General features: G+C 47.3%; 8 protein-coding genes across 8 annotated transcripts; 3 read left to right on the top strand and 5 right to left on the bottom strand.

Annotated features, from left to right (window-relative positions):
- Positions 1 to 228: 228 nt before the first annotated feature.
- FSUBG_4611 (uncharacterized protein) lies at positions 229 to 1,341 on the top strand (the record flags this gene model as incomplete). Its single annotated transcript, XM_036682620.1, has 1 exon — positions 229 to 1,341. The coding sequence occupies one exon, from the start codon at positions 229 to 231 to the stop codon at positions 1,339 to 1,341; it is 1,113 nt and encodes a 370-aa protein (XP_036539787.1).
- Positions 1,342 to 1,755: 414 nt separating this feature from the next.
- FSUBG_4610 (uncharacterized protein) lies at positions 1,756 to 11,938 on the bottom strand (the record flags this gene model as incomplete). The annotated part of the gene is made up of 17 exons (XM_036682619.1): positions 1,756 to 2,308; positions 2,364 to 2,743; positions 2,796 to 2,961; positions 3,018 to 3,341; positions 3,389 to 3,409; positions 3,509 to 3,839; positions 3,888 to 5,091; positions 5,144 to 5,430; positions 5,480 to 5,928; positions 5,980 to 6,149; positions 6,661 to 6,960; positions 7,014 to 8,010; positions 8,160 to 8,672; positions 8,728 to 9,072; positions 9,122 to 10,794; positions 10,849 to 11,716; positions 11,769 to 11,938. 17 exons carry the CDS (start codon positions 11,936 to 11,938, stop codon positions 1,756 to 1,758), a joined length of 8,751 nt encoding a protein of 2,916 aa, XP_036539786.1.
- Positions 11,939 to 12,677: 739 nt separating this feature from the next.
- Positions 12,678 to 14,103, top strand: FSUBG_4609 (uncharacterized protein; the record flags this gene model as incomplete). The annotated part of the gene is made up of 8 exons (XM_036682617.1): positions 12,678 to 12,908; positions 12,953 to 13,039; positions 13,092 to 13,218; positions 13,269 to 13,386; positions 13,437 to 13,623; positions 13,671 to 13,842; positions 13,902 to 14,034; positions 14,085 to 14,103. 8 exons carry the CDS (start codon positions 12,678 to 12,680, stop codon positions 14,101 to 14,103), a joined length of 1,074 nt encoding a protein of 357 aa, XP_036539785.1.
- A 166-nt stretch (positions 14,104 to 14,269) lies between these two features.
- FSUBG_4608 (heterokaryon incompatibility 6 OR allele) lies at positions 14,270 to 15,953 on the bottom strand (the record flags this gene model as incomplete). The annotated part of the gene is made up of 2 exons (XM_036682616.1): positions 14,270 to 15,415; positions 15,486 to 15,953. 2 exons carry the CDS (start codon positions 15,951 to 15,953, stop codon positions 14,270 to 14,272), a joined length of 1,614 nt encoding a protein of 537 aa, XP_036539784.1.
- A 1,375-nt stretch (positions 15,954 to 17,328) lies between these two features.
- On the bottom strand, positions 17,329 to 18,759 carry FSUBG_4607 (uncharacterized protein; the record flags this gene model as incomplete). The annotated part of the gene is made up of 1 exon (XM_036682615.1): positions 17,329 to 18,759. The coding sequence occupies one exon, from the start codon at positions 18,757 to 18,759 to the stop codon at positions 17,329 to 17,331; it is 1,431 nt and encodes a 476-aa protein (XP_036539783.1).
- A 1,831-nt stretch (positions 18,760 to 20,590) lies between these two features.
- Positions 20,591 to 21,439, bottom strand: FSUBG_4606 (hydrolase dienelactone hydrolase; the record flags this gene model as incomplete). The annotated part of the gene is made up of 3 exons (XM_036682614.1): positions 20,591 to 20,911; positions 20,963 to 21,335; positions 21,390 to 21,439. The coding sequence occupies 3 exons, from the start codon at positions 21,437 to 21,439 to the stop codon at positions 20,591 to 20,593; spliced, it is 744 nt and encodes a 247-aa protein (XP_036539782.1).
- Positions 21,440 to 21,819: 380 nt separating this feature from the next.
- FSUBG_4605 (D-arabinitol 2-dehydrogenase) lies at positions 21,820 to 22,698 on the top strand (the record flags this gene model as incomplete). The annotated part of the gene is made up of 2 exons (XM_036682613.1): positions 21,820 to 22,194; positions 22,240 to 22,698. 2 exons carry the CDS (start codon positions 21,820 to 21,822, stop codon positions 22,696 to 22,698), a joined length of 834 nt encoding a protein of 277 aa, XP_036539781.1.
- Positions 22,699 to 23,145: 447 nt separating this feature from the next.
- FSUBG_4604 (uncharacterized protein) lies at positions 23,146 to 25,527 on the bottom strand (the record flags this gene model as incomplete). Its single annotated transcript, XM_036682612.1, has 3 exons — positions 23,146 to 24,309; positions 24,358 to 24,388; positions 24,533 to 25,527. The coding sequence occupies 3 exons, from the start codon at positions 25,525 to 25,527 to the stop codon at positions 23,146 to 23,148; spliced, it is 2,190 nt and encodes a 729-aa protein (XP_036539780.1).

The raw sequence follows: 25,527 nt of genomic DNA, 5'->3' as shown, positions 1-25,527 counted from the left end.
AATTCTTAGTACAGACCTACGTCTACCTAAATCAAAGTATAGAACTTCAAACTTCGAATAGGTCTGACAATCTATAGGGTGGTATGTTAGCATGAGAAATTAACTGGCGTGGCAATTCGGGGAGCTATGAAAACCAAACCTAGAAATCTGTCGAGGTATAAAAGAATGCATCGCCCCATTATGGATCTCTCTCTCGTGTTTCTACCAACATTTTAACACGTTTTCAATATGGATGCTGCATCAAAACTGGAGAGGCTTCCAAGTGAAGTCCTGATTATGATCATGCGATCAAGTTCATCCCCGATGGATCTCCAATCTGTCATCAAAGCATCGCCCGTCATGTTCCAACATTACCTTGTCCACCGTTCCCACATAATGGCGCTTACCATCCATCGAATGAAAACATCCTACTCAGCCCTAAATTCTGGAAAGAATTTGATTCAGAGTATAAATACCCTCCCATATCGGATGCTGGGTAATACTCATGGGCCTGCTGTCAGACATGAGGCGTGTTACACGAAATGGGGAAGTCACCTACCCTTAATCTGCGAGCTTTACCGCCAGAGAGAAGAAGCAGACCATCTCATCACAGAATATTCAATGGAAGCATGGAAGAATTTCCTAGTGTCGGAAGAACAGGACAGGCTCCAACTGGATCTAGCTTCCAAGCGGGACCCAATCGTGGACAGACCATTGGTCCTTTCCGAACAAGAGACATACACCTTTGAACGTGGCTTTCTTTTATATGAAGCTTGGCGACTCCAAATGCATTCTGATGGCCCGAATGATCTTGAGGGTCTCGGTGCTCTTAAGTGTCTTGACAGTCGCAACGTCCCAGGGCCGCACCCGAACTGCATGAGTCCCTGGTGGGCAATATCCGATGACAGACTTTACCTCCATTCGATATTGAGCTTTGTCTTTGGCAAGTTCAGAACCCTGGTACAATCAGTCACACAACAGCTCCGGAAAAGTCCCTCCCGGTCACCGATCATGTCAAGCTCTGAGGATAACCAGACATCAGCGGCGTTCTTACATATGACCAAGGCCCAAGAACTGAGGTACATCAGGTCTCTGTGCTTGCGCGGCTATGTCGTGTTGCAGAACCTGCGACAGATGAAGGAGGAGGAGTTGCAGAACTATGTGCTCTCAAGCTATTTTGAGTTTGAAAACCAGGAGGCAAGGCTTTACTCATCTGCAGAGAGGGCAGAAAAACGCTGTGTCGATTTGAACATAGCATGCCGACTGTATGGGCTATTTGTAGAGGACGGTCCAATGCTTAGCTGCTTTACGGAAGGCCGTTACTTTTGGGATGACAGTCGAAAATTAAAAGTGCGAGCCTGAATGGTGGGTGTTACGAGTGTTGAGATTTGGATAATAGACTTCTGAAGCCCCTTTTTACTTCTTTTATTTGCATCGGACATCAGAATGTTTTAGGCAAATACAATTATATTGTTTGTTGAAAAATAGTGGTAATGGCCTTTCTAGTAGGGGAGAGTACAACAGTGTTGAAGGGAGCAAGTATGCAGATCATAATGCATCCATGAAATAATAAAGCCTAATTATATGCATGCTTACTTGGGTGTAACATTCTATCATCTTCATTGATGAGGTCGAAGAGTAAGGGGTACTATAGTGTATGATGTTTCTAATTTATCTTAACAATGTTTCGATAGTTTAGCAATATGCTCTGGGGAAATTCATACTCATATACACTTATGAAACCTCCGAATGTTACAATAGATTCATGTTACTCAGCTACATGACTTCATCCTGATCTGCAACTTCGGAAGCAGACTCACGCCCTCGAAGAACCAGCGACTCTCCTTGATCTTCTTCGGATGGCTTCCCAACTACCTCCTGCACAGACAGGCATTCAGACGCGCCTTCAGAAGCCATCTTGGTCCCGATTGTGTCACCATTCTCACAAGGCAGTTCTATAATACCTTGATCCTCGAGTATTTCATCCAGGACAAAAATGTCACTAGCAACGATAGAAGTTAGTGAGCTAATCACTTCGAATGTATGGCATCGATCCCTATCCTTCCTGAGCCATTCCTCCAGGACTCTTGGAAGATCCGAAAAGATCTTCTTCTTCTTGTCTTTCGCTACATAGATGGTGAAATTGAGGTCGTCATCAGATATGTGCGCAGTGACAGATTGTGGCGCTGACCGAATTGCTTTCTGATCTTGGGTAATTTCCAGTGCACAAGAAATGTTGGAAACCTCGATAACACGTAGGGCTTTTAGCCGTTCATATAGCGAGGCAGGGTCGTTGTACGTTGCAAAGACCTCAAAAGTGGCGGCAATTCTAGAAAGAACGAGAACGATTAGTGGATGCCTAAAGACCGAGTGACCAATCTTACCGAGTGATATGATATGCTTTGTGTCTCAGATCCCATGGATCTCCCTCCTCTGACGGCGTGCCGTCTTCAGACACGGTGACCGATCTCTTTACGCATCTTGAAAGATATCTGTCTTCAATCTTGAGCCATTGGAAGAATCGCCAAAGCCATCGGACATCTTCTAGATCGAAGTCCAATAATTTGATATGATCTTGCAGGTCTCTTCGGAGGCCTTGTCTATCGGCAATAGCAAAGTCTGTATCCAGGGATACTAGCGATACGCCTCCACCGGGACTTCTCACAGGAAAGATCTTTGCCTGTCGGATTGGCTCAGCAGGAAATTTGGAAATTGATTCGCCGACATCTACAGCAAATGACCTAATGATCCCTTTTGATGCCCTCTGGGTTGTCCGAAGTTGTGTTCAGCCATTCGTCATAGGCTGATAACCTCACACCCAGTTTCTCAAGGAAGAAATCCTTTAGATCAGGGTAGCAACTTTGTAGGTTGCCGTTCAAATCATCTGTATCTGTTTCGGACCAAAAGCATTGTGAAGCGCGAAGCCATTCTGTGTGGCCGCCCTGTTTGACCAGGATGAGCGGAAGTTCATGAAATTTACGTCTAATACTTGGTTAGTTCTTCACACGTAAAGAACCAGAAAATGCCTTGGAGCTCACCTCGTTTCAGGAGATACAGTCTTCCCATCAAGATAGGTGTAGATACGGTGAACGCCGGGGATATTTTTGGATTCTCGCAACCGCAGCTTACACAGCTCTTCTGCCATATCCTCGTCGTTAGCGTCTCGTATCTTAAGCTCATCAACGAAAAGCCGGGCGATGCTCTGGAGCTGTTTCTTGTCGCAGGTCTTTTCGATGTAGAAGCGCTTGATGGAGCGTTTAGACACAAGATCAGTTGGTCCAAACCAAAGACAACGTGAAGAGCTTAACCAACGCGCTTTGTTGGCTTCAGCATACAGCACGCCACCATCGTTGAAAAGCTCTCTATCAACATATTAACACGATGAAAGCCAATGGGTGTGCAGACTTACAAGGCTCTCGCTTTCTGTTCGCTAGTCGATAAAGAATATGTTTTGCTTATTAAATCGTACACCCTCATGAGTTTGTCTATTTGCACCGATGTTATTGTGGTACGTGAGCGTTTGATGCACCTCATCATTTGTACAAGGAAGTCAAGGTCGTGTTTCCACTTAACACCAAAGTGTTTAGTAAGGAAGCTCCATCTGGTAGCGATGACTAGATCAACGTCTTTCTCGTCATCCAGTTTAAGGAAAGGGAATACTTCAGGATCCATCATGAACACTTTGACGGAAGTTTGAAGGTCCCCGGACGGAGCCCATGTATCTTGTAAACTGACCTCGAAATCCACTCCACATAACTTCTGTGCAGGAAGTTGTCGAATTTCGGAAACGAGAGTTGGATGCTTTAACAGCTCGTGGCCCTCGTGGATCCAAAAGCGCTCAATGAAACCCAATAGTTTGTCTGGATGATGTTTATATACGTAATGAAAGGCGTCAGACAGAACTATACCGTCAGTGCTGGTCGAGGATCCGTGATTGATAGGCTCCGACTCGGACTGCGCTTGAGCTTGTAGTAGACTCGGCCGCTCCCGTATGCCGATGGAATCGCACAGCCATACTTTCCACGTTGGGTGGGAGGGACCAGGCTTATCCGCTCCATCGTTCCATATCTTGGGGTGCAAAAAGTTGGCCATGGGAGCAGGGCCAAGCAGACTCTCAGGACTATACGGATCATCAATACCCGGATAGTATACAGTGGTGGTGTGCGGATTCTGATATTTCAAGCCCGTCGTCAGAACCCTAACGTCACTATAGGGCTGTTCATGGGGACTCGAAAGATTGAAAGACTGATGAGTCAGGTATAGGTAGCGAAGATACTCATAGACGTCCCCAAACGGTAAGCTTTCTGCTGACTTGAAAGTGTCCAGGATCTTCTGTCTGACTTCCTTGACTGTGGGCTCAGTAACCCCGAGTTTTTCATATGAGGTTCTTCGTTCGGGTTGAAATGTTGCGAGTAGAGTTACGTCCCGAAACTTCAGCGATTCAGGAATGGAACTGTTGCCTGAGGTAGGAAAGTATAATGGCCCTGAAGCCGGGGATGCCCAGCTACCGTCCCGCAGCTGCACGATAGGAAGTGATTTGAGCTTATCAACTCGCTCATCATTCGTGAGCAACTTTGATAGGAGGCGCGACATCGCAATTTGCCAATCCCTCGAGGTGCTGGTGTGCATCCTCGGCTTCGGGCTCTCTAGATCCATCTCCAAAAGCTCGAGCAGTCGAGTGTCGGTTAGAGTGGCGAGGCCATATTCGGTCAGTTTAGCCGCTGCAGCCGCAGGATATTTGTGCAGAAGATAAGAATCGCCGGATGGGTCGTCTAACAGTGGCTTTCCATTTTCATCTTGAGCCTCTGGAGGAACTCTGGTGATATGACTGATGAGCCGCCACGGCCTTGAACCTTTACATCTGAGGACTGGGTTTTGAGATATCCAGCTTCGAATATCAGAGTCGAGAGCAGACCAGAATGGATCTGCATCTTCAGAGATGGGGGTAAGGAACAACGGCCAAGAATAAGCAAGACACTTGATATCAAGGAATTGTAAAACGGCCTTGGAAAATGCGTTTGCGACCAGATCTCGGATGCTAATGTTGTGGGCTGATGTGATGATTATGCCATTCGTCTCATCTTCGAATTCAAAGTGCGAGTGAACGTGGAACTTGTGTATAATGATTAGTGGAAGGATATTAGCCTCAATCATATTGACTTACTGCAAGTGGCGATGCGCACAGAGACACTAAATTAAACAATTGCATTGCCTCAACACTGTCAACTCGAGGAGTGAAATCGTCTGTGAGAGGAAAGGCGAGCGTGACATCCATGGCCGAGCTGTCCACAGAGTAGTCGGTCACATGATAGAGCTGGCTCTCAGTGTCTTGGTCTGCATTCGTAACATCTATACAAACTCCATGCTTACCAATGTTCCCCTTCTCGAAAACCTTGGAACGAATGACAAGACCAGCACTGTTGAGGAACTCAATGCTCATCCATTTGATATCTTTAAGAAAGACGAGGGTGGGCGTCATGTAGCTTATCAAACTGAGAACGGATAGTGTCTCTCAGATTTTCGACCTCTTCTTTGCTGCCCTGGTCATGAAGGTAAAGTGTGATGCGAGTCATGTTGTCGGGGATTATCTCAGTGGGGGAGACCCAAACAGGACGCATTATACTGTCTTCGGGATCGAGTATGTTGTGCTGAAAGTCGAATGAGAAATTCCCTGATTGAATGTGAACCTTCCTATTGGCGATAACAATTGTTCTGAAATTGTATTCGCTTGTTTGCTCTTCGGAGACTGGTTGACAAATCGCTTCCAGATCAGCCTTGGTCAGGCCATCGTCATTGTACTCGATAACGATTCTATCGCAATCGTGTATTCTAAATGTGATTGCAGGAGTTTCTGAGGCCGCCGAGACTTTGGTGAAGGATCTGCTGTTAGCATAGCGGATGATTTCAGGTAGTAATCTCTTTGCGCTATATTCGACATGTTTTCCTAGCCTTTTCATGGTTAGTGACTCTGCTCAGCGTGACCCTCCCGAGGCGACTCACTTAATGTCGCCATTCAAGCTTCGAATGATTTCTTCAGCCTCCTGCGCGCTGGCCATGATTTTAGATTGTGGATTACGTGTTATTACTAGAAGGCGCAAGTGCGACGGTTCAGCGATTTTGAAGAAGAATCTGTGAATGAGGTTTTGGGAAAAGAAGCTGGGGAGGATCACCTGGAAAATGTGACCAGTCTGCTGTTGATAGGGTTGTCCAGTGAACGCTAACCCCCTACCATGCCAACCGACCCCTGTAGTGAACCTTGTTGAACTTCCCCTCACTTTCGCATCCGCGCTACCATCTCAGAATTTAACTTTTTATGATCAGGCATTTGCCCTATTTGACTAGCAGCTTGATTCAAGATGAACACTTTTTCGAGCCATAGTTACTTCATAGGATTAACTTGTCTTTCGTCATTTTCTAACTATCTCGTATCATAGATTGCCATAGAACCATCATTCTTGTAGCCCAGGAGTGACCGACCATGTTGTTCCCGTAAAAATGAGCTGTCCATCATCTTGAAGTTGCTTTGGATCAGGATATACACAGTAACTGATCTGCGACCTATCTAGCAAGAAATAAACGCGGAATATGATATAGACTTCTGAAAAGTCTGAACTATGGTGAATACGTTCCACCTATGCGCCATTAGTCCCTGTTTGGGAAACGCATGACGAGAAAGCTTACCAGTCGGTATTGGTTTCCACTCATATAGAATGGTGTTCCGCATGGCCCAGTAGTTGTCTTCACCTCGATGTAGTATCTGGGACGTCTCGTAGACCAATCGTCACTAAGAATTTCGGCATCGACCAAGATACATGTCAGGTCTCCTTGGGTATCTGTGTATACAAGGTCTGCTGTCTCACGACTAGGCCAGTGAGACAGATCAGCGTACTCCGGATGAATGTTGGCATATGTTCTTATAGTACTTTGCCAGTTGTTACGACCCCATCCGGGTAGTTCAAGCTTCGATAACAGCTCAAATACCTGGAAGTGAAAGTTCAGCCTGAGAATTGGTACACTCTGATCAGAACACTTACGTAGAGTTCGCCAGCGGCTCCAATCTTCTTATCGCGCTCTAGTTGGCTTGTCGATTGAAACCTACTCAAGACATCCAACCCATTATAACTCAAGTACGTGCTATGCTCTCCAGAATCGAGCAAGGCATCTCGCAGGCCATTCAAGTCGAATGCTCCACCAGATGGAAAGTTCGCAAGTCGGGCTGCCGCGATGACTCTTTCGAGAATTGTTAGATATCTCTGGTCCTCAGTCGCTTGGGAAGCTGGATATGAAGGAATTGGGCCTTGGCTTTCCAACCGTTCGGAGCTGAAAGGTCTGCCATCTGGTGAGTGATATCGTAGGGGCCGCGAAGCACTTCCATCGCCTCGGCGAACTTGTTGGGATGTGCTGTTCTGAATCTCAACTACTTCTTCCTCTATTTCCAAAGTACCATCCTCGATTTCCGAATCTCGTACCGGCGATGGTATGATCGAGTTAATTGACGAATGAGTTGGAGTGGGAAGCAGGTCAGAAACCTCATAACCAGGCTCTGGGGTCGAATCAGATGCATAATTATCTTCGGCCTGTTCATCACCCGTCTCGTCTTTATTCAAATGCTTGTCTGGATCTTCAAACTGCAACTGTATCATTCCCTGATCGTCAAGGATCTCATCAAGAACGGCTCGGTCGCTAGCAAATATTGAAGTGAGGGCGTTGATGATATCAACCTCCACATTGCCATCGATATTAGTATGGGGGTTACGCATGAGCCATGCTGCAAACTTCCTGGGAAGGACTGATCCAAAGCATATTTCCTGTTCTCTCCGATTTCGTGGGACGTAAATGGTAAGACTCCCAGCTGGCTCGTCGATATGCTCACTGGCTGTCGAGAGTCTCGCTTCATATTGTCTACCATTCTGACTCAATCTCAGAACAGAAGAGATTCCTTCAACCTCCAAGACCTTCATAGCACGCAGCTGGTTGTAAAGATGCGGGTCGCCATGTTGAAAGCGCGGACTCCTGAATGTGGCTGCAACTCTGCAGTTTATTAGTGGTTAGCTGTGGTTAGGCATGATAGTGACTATACTGACCGACATATTTGATAGGCTTTGAGGCCTAAGTCTCTTTTGGGTGATGATATCGGCAATCTTGAATCCCCTGCAACTGCTGTTCTTTCTGCGACGCACCTAGAGAGGTATCGCTGTTGGATCTTTAGCCAGCTAAATAATGGTCTCAGTCGATGGATATCCTCCAACTCAAAGTCCAAGAGAGCAATCTGGTCAGCGAACTTAGATCGTAGGTTACCCCGATCTGCTATTGCAAATCCCACATCCATGGACCGTAACGCGATAGTCCCATCAGGATAGGCGACAGGAAATATCTTGGCCGCTCTGATAGGTTCGGGGTCCCAATTTCCATCTTCGATTTGAAGGAAGTCATTGAAAGAGAAGAGAGCAACCTTTATATCTTCGACGCTGCTCTCAGGTGACTGTCGCAGCTCATCGTAGACCATCTGCATTGTAAGCGATTTAACACCAAGCTTTGCGACAAAAAGTTCCTTCAGGTCTTCATAAGTCTCGTCAAGCGTCACCTTACCACGGATTGGTGCTGTGCTAGACCACAAACATTCAGATGTCTTGTACCATTTTGGTTCACCTTCCTGCCTCAGAAAGATGAGTGGAGATTGTTCAAATGCAGCTCTAGGGTTTGGTCAGAGTGGTCGGTCTGGCACTGTAATAGTACATAGTGACATACCTTGCGGCTGGTGTGACATCCATCTTCTCATGCAAATAAGTGTACAAGCTCGTGATCTGGTCCTCGTCCTCGCAATCCGCACCAAGCCCCCGACGACAGTCGAGCTCTGACACAATCCCCTCGACCGAAATATTACGTACGTCTAGGGTTCCGAGAAACAAGTTCTCAATGATGTGCATGTCTTCATCACTCAGACCTCTTCTATTATATAAAGACTTTAGAGAAGACACAGTGACGAGATCAGATGGTGCATCCCAGACACAGAATTCAGGCTCTGACCACGATGACTTGTCTTCATCATATGGGACGAGGATGGAATCGCCATCAGACGATTCGAAGGCCTCTCTATCGAATTATCAGTAAGGTGGCGCAAGGAATTTCAGTTGAACTTTACTTGATTCTTGTTCGCGTAATACTCGGCACCAAAGAGGTAACAAGCTTAGCGTAGATGGCTATGTATAACTCAAAAACCCTTTGTGATTGCCGAATAGACACAGGGACTGTGCAAGACCTCCGGATGCAGTGGAGTATCTCGAGAAGAAAGTCCAAGTCGTCAGACTTTCCAACACCAAAGTGTTTGGTCAAGAAATTCCACTTGGAGCTGACTTGTTCAGCGTCGGCATCATCCTCAATGTTGAGGAAAGGAAACTGCTCTGGAAGCTCCATGTACCGGCGAACAGAATCTTTAAGCTCCAGTAGAGGAAGCCACGTGTTTTCAAGCTTGGGGGAGAATTTAACTTTGCAAAGCTCCTTCGCGGGGATTTGTTTAAGTTGAGACATAATGATTGGGTATTTCAATACTTCTTCTCCTTCTAGTCGCCAAAGATGTTCAAGGAGGCCGAGGAATTTGGCAGGGTGATGGGCAAGGACGTACTGAAAAGGCGGTGACAATTCATTTTGGTTGGCTGATAAGATCGTAAGTCTCTCATGTATACCGATAAAATCGCAAAGCCATCGTCTGTAAGAAGACAAGGAGTGCTTCTGATCTCCGTGTGCGATAGTGAAGTATCCGAGCCTTAAAAAGTGGACGTCAAAGTCTGTCGGCACATTCGTATTTTGTAAGAGGCTGGCAGGACTGAAAGGATGCTCATCTGTAGGCAGATAAATCGTGGGCCAACCGCCCATTCGATATAACTTTCCTTCTTGGGTGAAAAGCCATATGTTCTCGTAGCCTTTTCGTGTGTGCTGAGGGCTTGAATGTGTTAGAAATAAGTAGCGGAGACAATCACGAGTGAAGGTAAACGACATCTCGGACAGTCGAATGAAGGAAGAGAATATCGCCGATCGAACACTTTCATATGTGGCATCTGTTGCTCCAAGATGCCGAAACAAAATCTTCCGGTCAGTATTGGTAGTCGCAGATTTACTGAGCACTTTGAGACCTAAGTGCTCGGGTATTTCGATATCCCCCGTCATCGGAAAAAAGACCGGTCCTGAGGTAGATGCTGTCCAATCACTGTTTCTCAGCGGTAGAACTTCAAGCGACTTCAGCAACGTGGTTCCATTCCAGCCGTTGTTACATATCTTGGAACACAGCCGGGCCACTGAGGAATGCCAGTCATCAGCAGTTGTATTGGCCCGCATTTTGGAGTCATGCTGCCCAAGATCTCTTTCCAGTAGAAGAACAAACAGACCCGTGGATGCTACCCGTAGTCCATAGGGTTTCAGATGGTTCGTCACCTTGTACGGGTACTTGGCCGAGATGAAGGGATCCTTGACGGGATCGTCTAGTAAGAGTACACCTTCATCGTCGACCATGCCATTCGAGGCTATCACGACTTCGCGAACGAGACGCAAGTCACTTCTGTTTCTCGATCTTAGGATAGGATTATCTTGAACCAGAGATAGAATCTTGGCATCTAGCCCGGACCAGAACGAGTCGTGTCCACTGTCCTGAGATGGTAGAAACAGTGGCCAGTTGTAACAAAGAACTGGATGTTGATTAAATTCCAAAATTGCCTGTAGAAAGGTCTTGGCAATCCAATCACGAATGTTCAAGTTTCTTCTTGTTGTAGTCACAATATCCTGCCGGTTGGCATTTGTATCAAAGTCTGACTGGATATGGAACTATTCATGGTCAGCGGACTTCCCTAGTCAATGTCGACACTCTTTATTGCTTACCTTGTAGTCTGAAGTCCTGAGAGGCAGGAAGGCAAAGAGTTCCTGTCTTCTCGTAGAAATATGAGGCTGGTAATCACTTTTTAGTGGAAATGCCAAGACAACTTCAGCAGAGGTCAGGCTTTTCCGTGCCTCTTCAGTGGTGGCAGCATCGCGACTCTCGCTCTGCGCTAGGCCCGTGGCTAACTGCTTCGTAATGTGATACATTTGGCTTGTCATAGAGGATATGTCCGCTGAAGCTACCGTAGTTTCTAAAGAGACACGGAAGTCGTCGATCTTCTTCTTCGTAAACTGCTTTGACCGCTGGAGATTTCCTTGTCCGTCATAGAAAGTGACGCTAATTTTGCTCAGCTTTCGTAGGAAGAGAAGACAGGTCTCCTGGAGGTCGTCAAACTGCATGGCAATGACCGTTTTGAGGTGTTCTATCTCATCCTCGTCACCTTGTTCATGTAAATAAAGTGTCGTGCGAGTGAGGGGACTAGGAATCGTCTCCGTCGGCTTCAACCAGATGGGTCTCACCATTCCAAGACCCGGGTCATTCCTGTTATGTCGAAACTCAAATGAGTAGTTTCCCGACTGAATGTGGACGCGGGATGCAGCGATAAAGACAGATTTAAAGCCGATACCTTTGGCACCTACATATCCGTGTTTCGCAGTCTTGGTGCTTTCTCCAACGGAGCATATCGCCTTCAGATCCAGACTAGTAAATCCATCCTCGTTGCATTCAACCACAATATGTTTCGGGTGGATCTGAAAGGAGATAAACGGGGGGTCATTCTTGTCATCGGCCTTCCGAAAGCTGTTGTCTTCGGCATTTTGGAGAAGCTCGAACACGAAACGAGCACCGCTGCCGTATATGTTTCTCGCTAAACTGAACACTTTGTGAATTTCGGGGCTTTGTGCTTACTCTCAATGGCACTTACACTTTAATGGAATGAGACGCGGCGTTCTCCATTTTGAGCCAGTTTTCATCAATCCTTCGGCGATAGTCGGAGTTGAAACGGCCAATATCGTCCATCATGTCATGGTCCAGATATCCATAATATTCCGTCACCTCCTTCACAATTCTCTCTGCCTCTTCCGGAGTGGACATGATCGGTAATGGAAGTATTTTGCTGTGTTTCGCTCGTGAATTTGGAAAATAGAATGAAGGATAGCTTTCGCTGAAACTTCTTGAACCAGAAGTGTTGCGGGGGGGCTAGCGCTGTTGGTCGTGATAACAAGAGGCAGCCATTCTGTCAATGCATGTTGGTCACAACATCCTGGTCTATTTTAAGTTATCACCTCGCAGCCGCTATGTTCTGAGACCGCCACTGAAGCTCAGCGCGTATTTGAATTGCCATGGTGGATTAGCCCCATTCTATCAATAGATGAAGAGAGTATTGCTGCGTGGTGAAATGCCAGGGCTCTGGCTTTCCCCTGTATTTTAATGAATTGTCGCTATCAATGGTGTGTTGCACCCGCCGGGTTTGGGACTAAGTTAGCACACTGCACAAAGTGGGTTCAGACTAGATTCGATTCTAGAAGACTAGTGGTAGTTAGTTCCGAGGATCCAAATCTATCCAAGATTGACAATAGAAGTACCACGTTGAGTATCGACATGGAACTTATGTCGAGATGAGATAAGAGAGCTGAGACAAGATAACGTGTTACGTGGATTAATAATGCTCGTGATCCGTCCCCGCTTAAATTAGCACGTAATCGGCATGTCTAGCACGCAAATCGCCCACTAATCAATGACGCTTGCGGGGACCCCAAGAATCTCAATCACCCGCCTCTTTTTTCTCTTATCAACATTCATTTGAGGATATACAACATCCTCAAAACTCACGATGACGACTCAACTCGATCCCGAGGCTCTTGCGCGAACTACTGAGCAAACGCCGCTTCTTGCGGGCCAGCCATCGCCGGAGATAAATGAAGCCGATAATGAGCCGGAAGCCGAGCCGACTCCAGAGAAAAGACCGAAGAGCTGGTACGCCTGGAGGATATTCTGGGCTGTGCTTGCGATAGTGGTACTGGCGGTTTTTGTCAAGGGCTGGATTGATGCAGATGAGACTGAGGTGAGTTTAGTGTCATGGCGAGAAATGCTTACTGACTTGTTTAGTTTGATCTCAAGAAAGCCCTCAAACGGGCTCTTGGCGGAGGACTCAGCGGTGCGGCGGCTATGGTGCTGCAAGTTTTATTACTAATGGTAGGCCACTGTCTCGGAAGTATAGATATTGTTTGACTGACAGCGTGCAAAGCCTCTGCGAACCATTATGAACTATCAGTATCGTCACGGCACGTCCTTCACTGTTGCCACGCGTACTCTTTACACCGAGGGCGGAATTCGTAGATACTACCAAGGAATTGCACCTGCTTTGTTCCAAGGTTTGTACTACTACTCACGGAGTTGGAATGCTGATATCTGACTGCTATAGGCCCAATCGCGAGATTTGGAGACACAGCTGCCAACGCTGGCATCCTCGCCTTGCTCCAGTCAAACCCATACCTCAAGAATCTTCCATCACCTATCAAGACCATTTTTGCCTCTCTATGGTAAGCCAGAGCCTGAGTTCCTCTGTAGGAAGACGCTTATTAGTTGTCAGTGCCGCTGCGTTCCGCATGATCCTCACTCCCATCGACACTTTGAAGACAACCCTTCAAGCTCAGGGTGCCCGTGGAACAGCCCTTCTGAGACGGCGTATCAAATCGAATGGGATTGGTAGCTTGTGGTGGGGAGCATTCGCTACCGCTGCGGCGACATTTGTCGGTCATTATCCTTGGTTCGCTACGGTACGTCCAGACCCAAAATCGGCAGATAGGAAACTGACCTATTAAAGTACAACTACTTGTCGGAGGTCATTGTTGAGCCACCAAGACATCCTCTGTTCTGGTGGTTGCTCCGTCTCGCCTTCATCGGCTTCTGCGCTTCCATCGTCTCAGATTCCATCTCCAACTCATTGAGAGTTGTCAAGACCTACCGACAAGTCAACGACACCAAGATTTCATATGGTAAGGCCACCTAACACCAGAAGAATCTAAAGCCAATAACTAACACGATCATGTTTTAGCCGAGGCTGCACGCGCTGTGGTCATCCAAGATGGGGTCATTGGTCTCCTTGGACGTGGACTCAAGACGCGCATCTTGGCCAACGGCCTACAGGGAATTCTGTTCTCTATTCTCTGGAAATTGTTCCTCGATCTGTAAGTAATCCTTCCATCACGTTTTTGACTAGCTATTCACAACCTCGTAGATGGGAGAAGAAGACGTAAGCATGACGGGCCAGGCCACCATCAACCGGGGGTTCGGCCAGCCAGCCAAGCAAATATATTCATAACTGAACAACTCAAAAAGTGATGACCTTGCATAGGTCCTGGTGTCATTATCATATTCACTTGTATCACATAACTCTTTCTTGCTTGAGTTGTAAACTAGATATTAGATTATTGAAATTTCCTCCAACACCTCAAGCCCCGTTCGCATCCTGTCCCTTTCCCGCTCACAAAGCAGCTTGCAACTTGGATTGTCTATCGCAACGACCTCACTGATGAGTTTGTATCCTTTTCCAGTAGAACGGAGGATATATGGACAGGATGTGCCCATAAGCAGCCAGATTTCATCACCCAGTTCAGCTTCATCCCGGCATTGGGTGGTAAGTCCACCACTCAAGGTAAATCTTTTACATCCATACGCCGGTAAGTCATTACAAAGTCTTTCCAAGATACCAAAGCGAAGTGCTTTCACAAATAGAACAGTCATTTGGCTACCGTCAATACTCGCACCAAACCGAATGGAGCCAACGGCATCGTGTCTTATCTGAGCAGTGATGCTAGCAACTTGATGGTTTTCTGACTGGCCGAAAACGGAGATCGTTGAAGCAGTCGCGGAAGTCCAATCAGGAACCCATGATGGCAGTTGACACGAAGGTGCTTTTGCAAGCTGAAGTGCGTACAGGAAGATGTTGAGATCTCCCTCGAAAAGAATTATCTTGATTGCAGTATCAATCAGTACGCGTGAAATATCATTAGACCTGGAATAGTTGGGCATGATATTGTATCCCGGGTGGGCAAGCCCCAGTTGAGAAAAGACCTTATCTCGGGGGTCAGTGGCCTTGGAATGACGAGCATCCAATGCCAACTTCTTAAAGTCCATCTTGCACTCTACCGGCCCGTCCCCCAGCATCGTCTTTTGAAGAAGTAAGAACCGGGCAACATGGCAAGTCTCAATTGTGAGAAATCGTCGGTTGGTCAGAGTTTTCATTTCTTGCTTGACCTCGCTTCTCGATAGTAAAGGTCCAGAAAAGTGGTTCTCAGGGTGGTGAGGATTGGTAACTAGATCCGAATGACAGATGGCTTGGAGCCACGATAGCTCGGAAAAGTCCTGGGCTTCATTGTGATATAAGAAAATCGCAGCTCGGGAACAGGCAAACTCCTGACGGATCCAAGCTCGGCTCCACCATGGACACTCAAGTAGGTCGTAAAAAGCATTCCAGCCTTTGATGTACTCTGCCATTGTAATATCGAGAAGTATACTGCTGCACATCTCGCTGCGAAAACCAAGAAAAGGCATTTGGCCAAGCCTGGTCTGCCCGGACCGTCGATAGGCAAATAAAGGTTCCTCGAGATTTCACATAAATGTCTCGCATGAAAGCTACCTGATGTGACCTCTCTGAATCGTCGTGTTGATTGATGCATATCTGGTCGATCCACAGAACGCAGTCGTCGTCAGAATACTTGGTAGTGCTCCAATATGCCAGTGTTTCTCGAAGAGCACAGTCGAGGTTGGCAAACACGTTGAACTCGGTTCCTTGTAGTATAATAGGCCTGGTACCTTTGGCACTCCCAGCGCAGTAGGATATTGTGTGGTATTTCCCGCTGACATCTGTGAGCTTCTGCGGTGGAAGGAGATTACCGTGGATCAAGTCGCTTCCAGGTTTCTTGAATACGTGGACCAATCTGATTTCATGCTTATGATAATTGAGGTCATGGTAAGAATATTGCTTCAAGAAGTGCTCATTTACGGGTGTCGCGAATATTTCTTGTGAAGGAGGCAGGTCTCTCGTAGTCGTATTCTTCAAGACATCCTCTGCTGGACGGTCTTTGCTTCTTTCTGGCCCCGACATAACGACTGCTGATACTTGGACAGGGAGAAGTCAAGTTGGCGATTTCAGTCATGTTATGGAGTGTAAAATGAGGCTGTGAGGGGGCAGTGCTGCCACCAAAGAAGCCTGAGCTGACGGCTAAGGGAAGTCCCCACAACTTGGTAGTGTGTAAAAGGAAAGCTGAAAAGTGTTGACTTGCCTAGTAGCCACACTTATTTGACTTTCCACTAGACATCTCAAAGATGAGGCCGTGTTGATTGGGCATCAAAATGCTGTCAGCCGAAGTACTCAGGCAGCGATAGAACAGCCTCTTTACTACTCATTTTAGACGAATAGAACATAACAATAATAGAATTTAATTACAGTTGCTTGGACAGCCTACTGAGGAGATTTGCGTCTAGCTCCTTTCAAATAAGACGGAGTATGATAACCAGTAGATTGTTTGATTCATACTTAAGGCTCATGATATCAACGAGACATATTAGACCAACATACTGAAAGATTCCAATCAATATTCGCTGTTTAGTATCACATCCTGAACCTGGACCCTTTCTTTTTATATAAAGGCATTGTGACAATAAACTCCAAATCTAAACCCAAAGTGTTAGCTTGGTTGGCTTTCTCGTCACTGCCTTTATGCCCGCAAGACACAATTGAGTTCATCCAAGACTGAAATCTATTCTACGACTCGGCATAAATTGGTCAAACATTGAGCCGCATCCCATCAGAGCCAAGTCAGAGCAAGAGGTATTTAGGAATCGTAAGTTTCCTGCTGGCGGCTGTGTCTTTGACATATCCGACTCAAGGGTTGTTATGGGAATGTAGTTCAAGTTCGCCTGGCTGACGACTCTGGCGGAGATTCGAGCAATCACATTGTCCATTGACCACAGATGCACGCGTTCAAGTGCCAGGGTCCGGGCATCAGGTGGCGACGAATGCTCGGACGACCCAGTATCACTAACGCTCCCCTGGTTATTGCCCATAGAAGAACAGACATTAGCTGCAGGCGGCGGTCTGTGACTAGGAGCTGTTGTTGGATGATGCGGTATGGTTGGAGATGTCGTCTGAGATCTTTCAGGCGCTGCTACGGACTTCTCCATTGCCCTACTGGATTTCACCTCAGGTGTGAAGATATTGATACCTTTTGCGACGGATCTTAAGCCCACTTCGTGTCCGAGATTGTTGTACACCAAGGCTTGACTCTTATCTTTCAGGTCCAGTTTGCAGGGTCCTAGTGTGACGAGTGACACATCTCGGGAGTAATTCATAATGTCGGAGAAAAGAGTTTGGGCGGTCATCATAAGTGCAAATGGCTCTCCTTCGAACACGGCTATGATTTAGCCGCATAATTTGCCTGAATCTCGTAGAACAACCCAAGACCCTGACGTGCCTCGACCTAGTCAGTTGGACTGATAATTAGCTTAATGTCATTTCCTACTCTCCCCCCTTGTACTACTGACAAAGGTGCAGTCAAGCGAATCTTTCGTGCCGAAACAGTTGTGCTCCCAATGGAGAAGGGTATCTTTGCTGGTTGGAGGAAACCTGCTGAGGCTTCCATGCCATTACCCAATAATACGAGTATTTCTTGCTCATTCGCTGCTAAAGAAGAGTCAGAGCAGATGCTGGATACAATGTTTCGTCCGTTGAAATTGTAGATATTATCGTTCTGGCCCAGAAACAAATCGAACTCCACTCGAGACACAAGGGCAAAGTCGGCAGGTATGAAGCCATCTGAGGGGCTCATAAGCTTCAAATATGAGGGTTTGATCGAAACGTCGACGTCGACCTGTTTGATGAAGTTGATCATGCCTAATAGGTTCACTGGGACCCAAGTACCGACTTTCTCGAGATCAACATAACCGAGATCAGTTCCAGGGTCTGTGCTGTCGGTATCGTTCTCCACGAGCTCGCACTCGTCACTACTGCTTTCCTCATTATCGTCCTCTGAACAGGAGTCGGAGCTGGACGTCTGGCTGCTACTGCCAGTGCCTTTCAAATCTGTTATAGTCGTTGCGGCTGTCTGATCCATATTCTGCAAGAAGTAAAGAAGCATGGTGTGCCCTGAGGTAACCCCTGCCTCGTGTGAGACATTGATGCCCAACACGCCACCGATGCGTGATACTTCCTGATAAACTATTTTCCCATACTTAACAATTGTAGCCAAGCAGATCTCACCGCACTCATAAGGTCCGCTGACGGCCCACCAGGCCACATGGGTATGTAACGTCAAGTTATATGCAAACTTGATTCCTTTTCGTAAATCCAGCTGTTCCCGTGAGACAGATGCGGGACCATTTGCTGATCTTAAACCACCTTCAGCGAATATGGACGCATATTGTGCCGAGTCGAGACCTAGTTTGCGAACCTGCTTTTGTAATTTCTTCCAAACAGTGGCGCTGCGAATAGCCTCATCCGTGCTCCTGATCCAAACGCTTGGCCTGATAATAACCCGTTTGTCGCCGGGCTGATGGACACCAGCAAGACGTAGCTCAACGGTCCGCAGGGTTGTGGCAAGCGACTTCCTCCATACCGTATTCCATATTCTATTAAACTCCGGTGCAAGCTTTTCCCATGTCTCCGAGGCTTGTTCGAAGAGATGTTTGTACTGAGACTGCTCGGGCCAATGATGCTTGGAATACCAGACATTTTTAACTGAGCAACATATGCCCCTGGCCTTATTTGGAAGTGAAAAGCTACTTTCATCAAATTCGAGATCGAGGAAGCTGGGTTGCACTACAATACGGCCAGGAAATTGGCATGTCGTTGTTTGTGACAGGCTTGTTGGCGGGGTAATGTATACCTCGGTCTCTGATGAAGTAGATGCCATACTTAACATAGCAACAGGGGCGAGATCCTGGGTCTCGGAGACATTTTAAGGAAGTTTCGTATTCCAACCCCTTTAGATGCAAGGTCAGAAAAAGGCAGATGGGTATGATCTGGCAGCAACGCGAGGCTTATCAGCCGCAACCCCAATGGCAAGAGAGCCTAGCAAGATATGCGACTCTTGTTATTGGTTCGCACCCCTGTCTATCATGCAGGCCACGGTCACGCTGGAACTTATAGTTCAATACCAAACTGTCGTTCAAACCAGTCACGCCTGCATAGAGTGGCAGGTGGCTTGCCAAGGCATACTTGGATGTGACTCGAAGGGGGGGCCCAGGGCCCAGAGATAGCGGTTCGCGTCTGTCGCAGGATCGTATAGTGCCCTTATTCTCTCATGTCCTTTAATCTTTGAATTGTAGCCGCATGGTAAATCCAGTTCAAAATTATTTGTTACCTTTATAGCTGGCGAAAACTTTCGACCAAACAGGGCAATGCTACCTTGCAAAATATCGTGGCACTAAACACACAACGCAACTTCGAGAAAATGGCTATACGGGAGCTAAGTAGCGATAGAAAATACGGAATTCTCAATAGGATATGGCCGCATATGTCTCGAAGCGACTTTGATACCTACGTGGATCTATACGATAGATACTTCTTATTTTTGGAAGAGCAAATGAGCTTGATTGAACGGAAGTCGATTCTTTACACCGCGAAATCGATTGACGACCTCGCATCTGTTATCGATCAAATTCGGCAACATGCTTACAAGAAAAAGTCCGAGTTATTCGCAAACTCGTCGGATGAAACTATGAGATCAGCTGACATGGCAATAAGGGTTTGGCTAATGGTGCACATCGAACATTCAACATCTGGTTCAGCAAGTTCTTACCAGTGGCCAAGGACTATGCCACTGAGCCTACTGATACAAGACTGGTATGCGCCAGGAAGAAAGCCGGATGCCGAACCCCGACAGATTTCTCAGAGCTTCTCGATTGCGAACCTTACTCGATACTACGGCTTCCAAGTAAAATGGACAAGTGATCTGATGCAGCATCTCAGAATCGACTGGGAATACAAGCAAATTACAATCTTTGAGCACGCCATTACCTTACGAAATCACCTTGCATACCCAGATGACTGTTCACTTCCAAAGGAATTCGTACAGGAAGCAGTTGACACAATCAAATTGCTTTTCCCGGATGATAAGGACACTAAGGCATTCTTATCTGAGAAGGAAGGAAATTTCTCAAGATTCCCTTTGGCCGCGAGCGATCGTTATCACTTGGAGACTTCTCACATTGGGAAACAGAGATCTCACAGTTGTTGGATGTCTGGGAACATGGACCCAGCGGTTGGTCTCAGTTACGGTTGAGGCCTGATAGGAGTAATTTCCTCGAGTACTCTACTTTCTGGGCTGCAGCAGTTGTCTTGCTACTCACTGTTATCAGCATTGTGTTTGGCGTAGCTGGCTTGGTACTCGCTAAGAAAGCACTGGATGTTAGTGTCAAGTCCCTTGATATATCGGTCAAGCCATATGAGCTGTCTTTAGCAATCGCATGTGCTGAAGCCAATGCGACGGAGACTTTGCCTACGTTTTGTAAATAAAGTCTTTTCCAGATATCTAGCGTTGCTAATATTTCACCGTGTATCGAGTAGACAGGAATCATAGAAAAGGCTGAGCATGTAACTCTATCGTCAATATTGTGTAATTGTTCAACTCTCTAGTTATTTCTCTAGCAGATGTTTGATCTTGGCCTGGTCTTAGGTTACTCTTTACTGAATTTATTTTGGTACCCTCTTTTCAAGGTCTTGAAACTCGTATAATCTTATTTTTACTCAAAATGTCTCTTGAACCAAGACACCGCCTGGTTGAAAGCTTGCTCCTTGGCAAACAATTGCCTTTTATCTTTCATATCTCCTTTGACAGCAAAGCCGTGATGAACTCCAGAGAACAGATTGATTTGGAAGTCCTGCTTTGACTTGGACAGGATGCCCTCACTCTCATGACGTTTCTCTACTGTGAAAAGGTCATCAAGCTCTGCGGCTGCGATGGACAGAGGACCAGTAATGGCAGCCAACTCCTCTGACTCGACGAATGATGGATGGGCTATGAATCCAACGTTGATGCCATCCTTGTAGTGACGAATGAGGTGCTATGAGTTGTTAGCTGTCTGGAAGTCTTCATGCTCGCGTATAAAACGAACCTTGGCTCCTAAGCAGTATCCGACAGCAGCAATCTGGGTAATACCAATGCTCTTGAGGTACTCGATCCCCGACACGACGATGGGATCCACAGCCTCCGCGGTGTGAGGGTTCTTTCCATCGGAGCCCTCACCAAGCCACTTCATAATGTCGAAGCCCTCGGGCATCTCCAACGGCACTGGGTCACCATTGAAGGTGTCGACAACAAGACATGTGTATCCCTCAGCAGCAAAGGCATCGGCCATGAGTTTGCTGTTTTGCCAGATACCAAAGATGTCTGGGAGATATAGAACAGCCTGCTTGGAGTCTTTGGACGGCTTTGCTAGGTATCCAGTGACATTGCCGACTTTGACAACATCTCCCTTGGGAGTTCCCCTTGAACATGTGAGTTGACAGAATCCCCAGGTGGGATTCTTGGGAATGACTTACTCATGGAGGTTGGCGATGGTGCAGCAAGCAGCAGGAGGATGAGAAGCCATTTTCGATTTCGTTACAGCTGATGGAGTCACGTCGTTGAGAGTCACAATTACCACGATAAGATATGGAACAGTAGAGCATGCATAAATACGATAATTCCTCTTACTCCAATCAGTTATTTGGTAACAACAGTCCCATGATCTAGGCAGTTCAGCTTGGACCTTTGCTATAAACGGAATGGTCCGTTACCGTTCCGAAGGCCGGAAGGTGGGTCACTATCCACATTCCGGGGCCGGCAATCGTTCAGCAGATGATAAGTAAAGAGCCGATAAGATGATGTAGCCACGGCATTTATAAGGAATACTGTCATCAAATACGCCCCATCTATACAGAATAACTCACCATCACACTATTACCTTCAAACTATACCCACTTGATCAATATGGCTACAGACGCTCTCCAAGATGTCCGTCCCATGTTTGAGCTCCGCGGGCGAAACTACATCGTCACTGGTGGAGCTCAGGGCATTGGTTTCGCTTGCACGCGAGCTATCTGCGAGATGGGCGGCAATGTTGCTGTGTTAGATATCCAGAAAGAGCCTACTGCCGAGTTCAACACGTTGAGTGAGAAGTTCTCCGCCAAGACTGTTTACATCCAAACAGATGTTACGTCACAGGAGAGCATTAATGCGGCTTTCGATAAGGTGCTGAAGGAGTTTGAGACTATTGACGGTGTTGTACCCGCTGCGGGTATCGCTATTGATAAGCCGTTCCTGGATCAGACTTGGGAGGAGTTTACCCGCATTCAGGACATCAATGTAAGTTATCCGGTCCGCCAAAATGAATTAAACTAATGGGGATAGGTCCGGGGAACGTTCTTTGTGGCTCAACTTGCGGCCCGCCAGATGGTCAAGCAAGGCACAGGCGGAAGCATGGTCCTCCTCGCCTCTCAATCCGCACACATCGGCCTTCCCGGCTACCGCATGGCGGCATACAACGCCTCAAAAGGCGGTATCCTCATGCTCTCCAAAGCCTTGGCCGTTGAGCTGGCGCCAAAGGGTATCAGAGTAAACACGATCTCTCCAGGATTCGTGGACTCGGAGATGACGAGGACTGTTCGTGAGCTTAAGAGTAAGCGGGAGGGAGAGCAGATGTGGTTGGCGCCGCCGAATCAGAGATTGAGTACACAGAATGATCTTACGGGGGCGGTGATTTACTTGTTGAGTGATGCGGCGAGACATACTACTGCGGCGGATATTCCGATTACTGGCGGATTACATGCTGGTACTATTGATGGATTGATTAGTTATGAGAACAACTAGGTTAATTAGCGTTGAGAATTATATCGAACTGAGTTTGTTTATGTCCCTAATCATTGTTCCTACAACCCTTAAATTATCGTCGTCAACTGCTTGTTCCATCGCATACGCCTGCATCATCGATGGAGAGACGGAACAGAGTCTCGATCTTCACGCTGTATCATTCAACGCATGACTCTCTTGATCTATAGACTATTGCCAAGGGCAGCCGGCGCCACTGATAGTCAAAATGTTTGAGATACCTTTCCCGCCATGAGGCCTCAAGTGGTAAGACTTCACCAGTTCAGCAGACCAGCGGCCCGCGAAGCGGATACCGCACCCGGAATCGGAAAAGCGCCCAGATCCGTCACTAATAAACCTCATACCCGCTATCTTCACCATCACACGGAACAGCAAATTATCGGCTAAGGGATCATAATCATCGTAATTCATTTCTGTCGCTAATCAATATCAAAATATGCTCTCCGAAAACATGTGATTAACATCGCCAATAGGCCACTGCAACCTTAGCGAATCCTCCCAGCCCATCTGCATATCCGTATCCGAAAGTACCGTCCCAGCCACAAATCCCCCGGGAACGACACCGTTATTAAAAGGCGGCGAGTACTCTGTATAGGGTTGGAAATCTCCAACTGGCTGTGCAAGACTCGCTCTTCTGATTGACTCTGTGACGTTATCTAGACCTTCGTGGCTTCCTGGGCTCGCTGGGTTCAGAATTCCTAGGCTGAGAAGGTTGCGTCGCATCTCGATAAGACGCTTGGCGAGACGACGGGCGGAGCGCGAGCGGCGCGTGTATTTTGTTGTGAGCGTTACGCACATGCTGAAACTGCCGCCGAGAGACTCGATGAGATCGGGTGTCAGACTTGGTAGCATTGTTGTTCTGTTTTGCTTTATGAAAGCGATGAGCAGAAATGCTAGACCAGCGGTACATGCCAGTATATGTTGGTAATATGGATGTTGCTTGCGGTAGATATCCGTAGTCGCGTCAAGCGTGTGCAAAACATGAATGATATCGTAAACTCGATCAGTCGCTGGTCGAACGTGGTTCTTTGTAATCTCAATATCCAATTCTGAAAAGAAGAACGGTTTGAGGAGTTGGCTCCGAACGGATTCCGCTCGGAGGTTTAGTAAGATGGTCCATGTTGGCGGACGACTTGATGGATCTGTATGCCATGTTTGACAATTTGCAACGGTGTAATCACCAACAGCCTTCTTTCTCCACTGCTCGATCTGAAAGCTCATCAACTCAAAGGAGTTTTCATCGTTGTAGCCTTCGCCTTTCGCGGCGTTGGATATAGGTTCGCTGAAACGGTCGCTTATGAGGATAAAGGAGAGCATGGCTTTGAGGTATGGGTTCTTGACAGAAGATGTAGACATGGAGCTGAAGCTCTTGTCTTGGAAGTGTGTTGGTAGACCAGTTGCGTAGCTCCATTGTCGATCAAGAATGACAATACTGCTGATCAGAGTGCAGGCTTCTGTGCGTTGAGCCTCGGTCTTGACGGTATGTCTAAAGACTTCGGCGTTGTGTAGGCCGAGTTCCATCAGCATGCGACCGGCGATGCCGCACATGCGCCAAGCTGAGCGGGGCATCTCTTGGAAGAAGTCGTACCAGCCCTGTTTCAATTAGTAAATTGGCGATTTGAGATAGTGGTAGTACCATACCTTGAGGAATACGATGGTCGCATGCTGGATGCTATTAGCGGGTGCAGCCAGCTTCGCATTGACCGCATCCTGAAAACTATCCCTCAACAAAGTCTCTGTATTCGAACTCGACGGGTTCCCGTCAGCCCTCAAAGCAATAGCCAAACACAGGTTCAGTATTAATAGCAGCTCGTACGTAGCAGCTCCAGTGCTCGACGCCAAAACATCCCATATCCCAGCATCAGCTTCAGCATACCACGAACGCGTCTGCACAATGAGCGCGTCGATATCAACAACGGGATGAAGTTCACCAACGACCTCTTGGTAAATGTACAAAAGCTGGGTAGTCTCTTGCAGCCCCATAATTGAGCGAAATGTCAAAAGCATAGCTGGGTCGCCCTTGTCGATCGTGCGCGGCGATACAGAGAATTGTGTATTTTGCCCATCGTTCTGATCCGCCTCATCGGAAGCGTCGTCTTCGTGGATACTGGCAAGTTGTAGTTGCTTTTGTTGAAGTGGTGGACCTGGCAAGCTATTCCGCCGAAGTTTTAATTGTCCCACGTTCAGTGCGTAGTCTGGACATGTTGGGCCGTAGAAATGTTGAGAGGCTGTCGTTCGGGAGGATTTTGGCGTTGAGCTCTGATCATCGATGGTGGATTCAGTGTAACTGTGACTGATGATGGGTATTGTATTGGGATTTGCGGTGGGAATATGATCGCGGGGTCGTGTCGCAGCAATCGTAGTCATTGGCGACGGAAGATTTGGTTGTTCCTGGTTACTCGAGTATTGCACTTGCGACGCCAAACTATTCAATTGCTCCTGAAGACTAGAGAGCATATCAACAATCGCAGCTTGGTTCGTCTGACATGAGGTCCCCGAAGTCGCGCAGTCGTGGTTTGTAGTCGCAGGTATCGGGTCAGTGATGGCGGGCGCTGGGGGCGCTGCTGTCGTTGTAGCGGGGTGCCAATCGTCGCTGTCAAGACTGGAGCTATTGTTCTCGAGACTGCTGCTGTAACTGCAATTTTGGTTTCGGCTTGAGCAGTGCCTGCATGGTTGTCGCCCGTCGCATTTTCCCTTTCGCCTTCTACATGCGTCGCATGCGCGCAGAGCGTATGGTGTCCTCCGTTTTCCAGGTTCCCCGGTTGAAGTGCTGGATTTCTTGACTCCTTTGGGTTCACGTGCCTGGGCCAT

The sequence above is a fragment of the Fusarium subglutinans genome (assembly GCF_013396075.1).
Source record: "Fusarium subglutinans strain NRRL 66333 chromosome Unknown NRRL66333_c0000042, whole genome shotgun sequence".
In the NCBI taxonomy this organism is placed as follows: Eukaryota; Fungi; Ascomycota; class Sordariomycetes; order Hypocreales; family Nectriaceae; genus Fusarium; species Fusarium subglutinans.
Note: the sequence above shows the minus strand (reverse complement) of the source record. Positions and strands in the feature narration are given on the sequence as shown.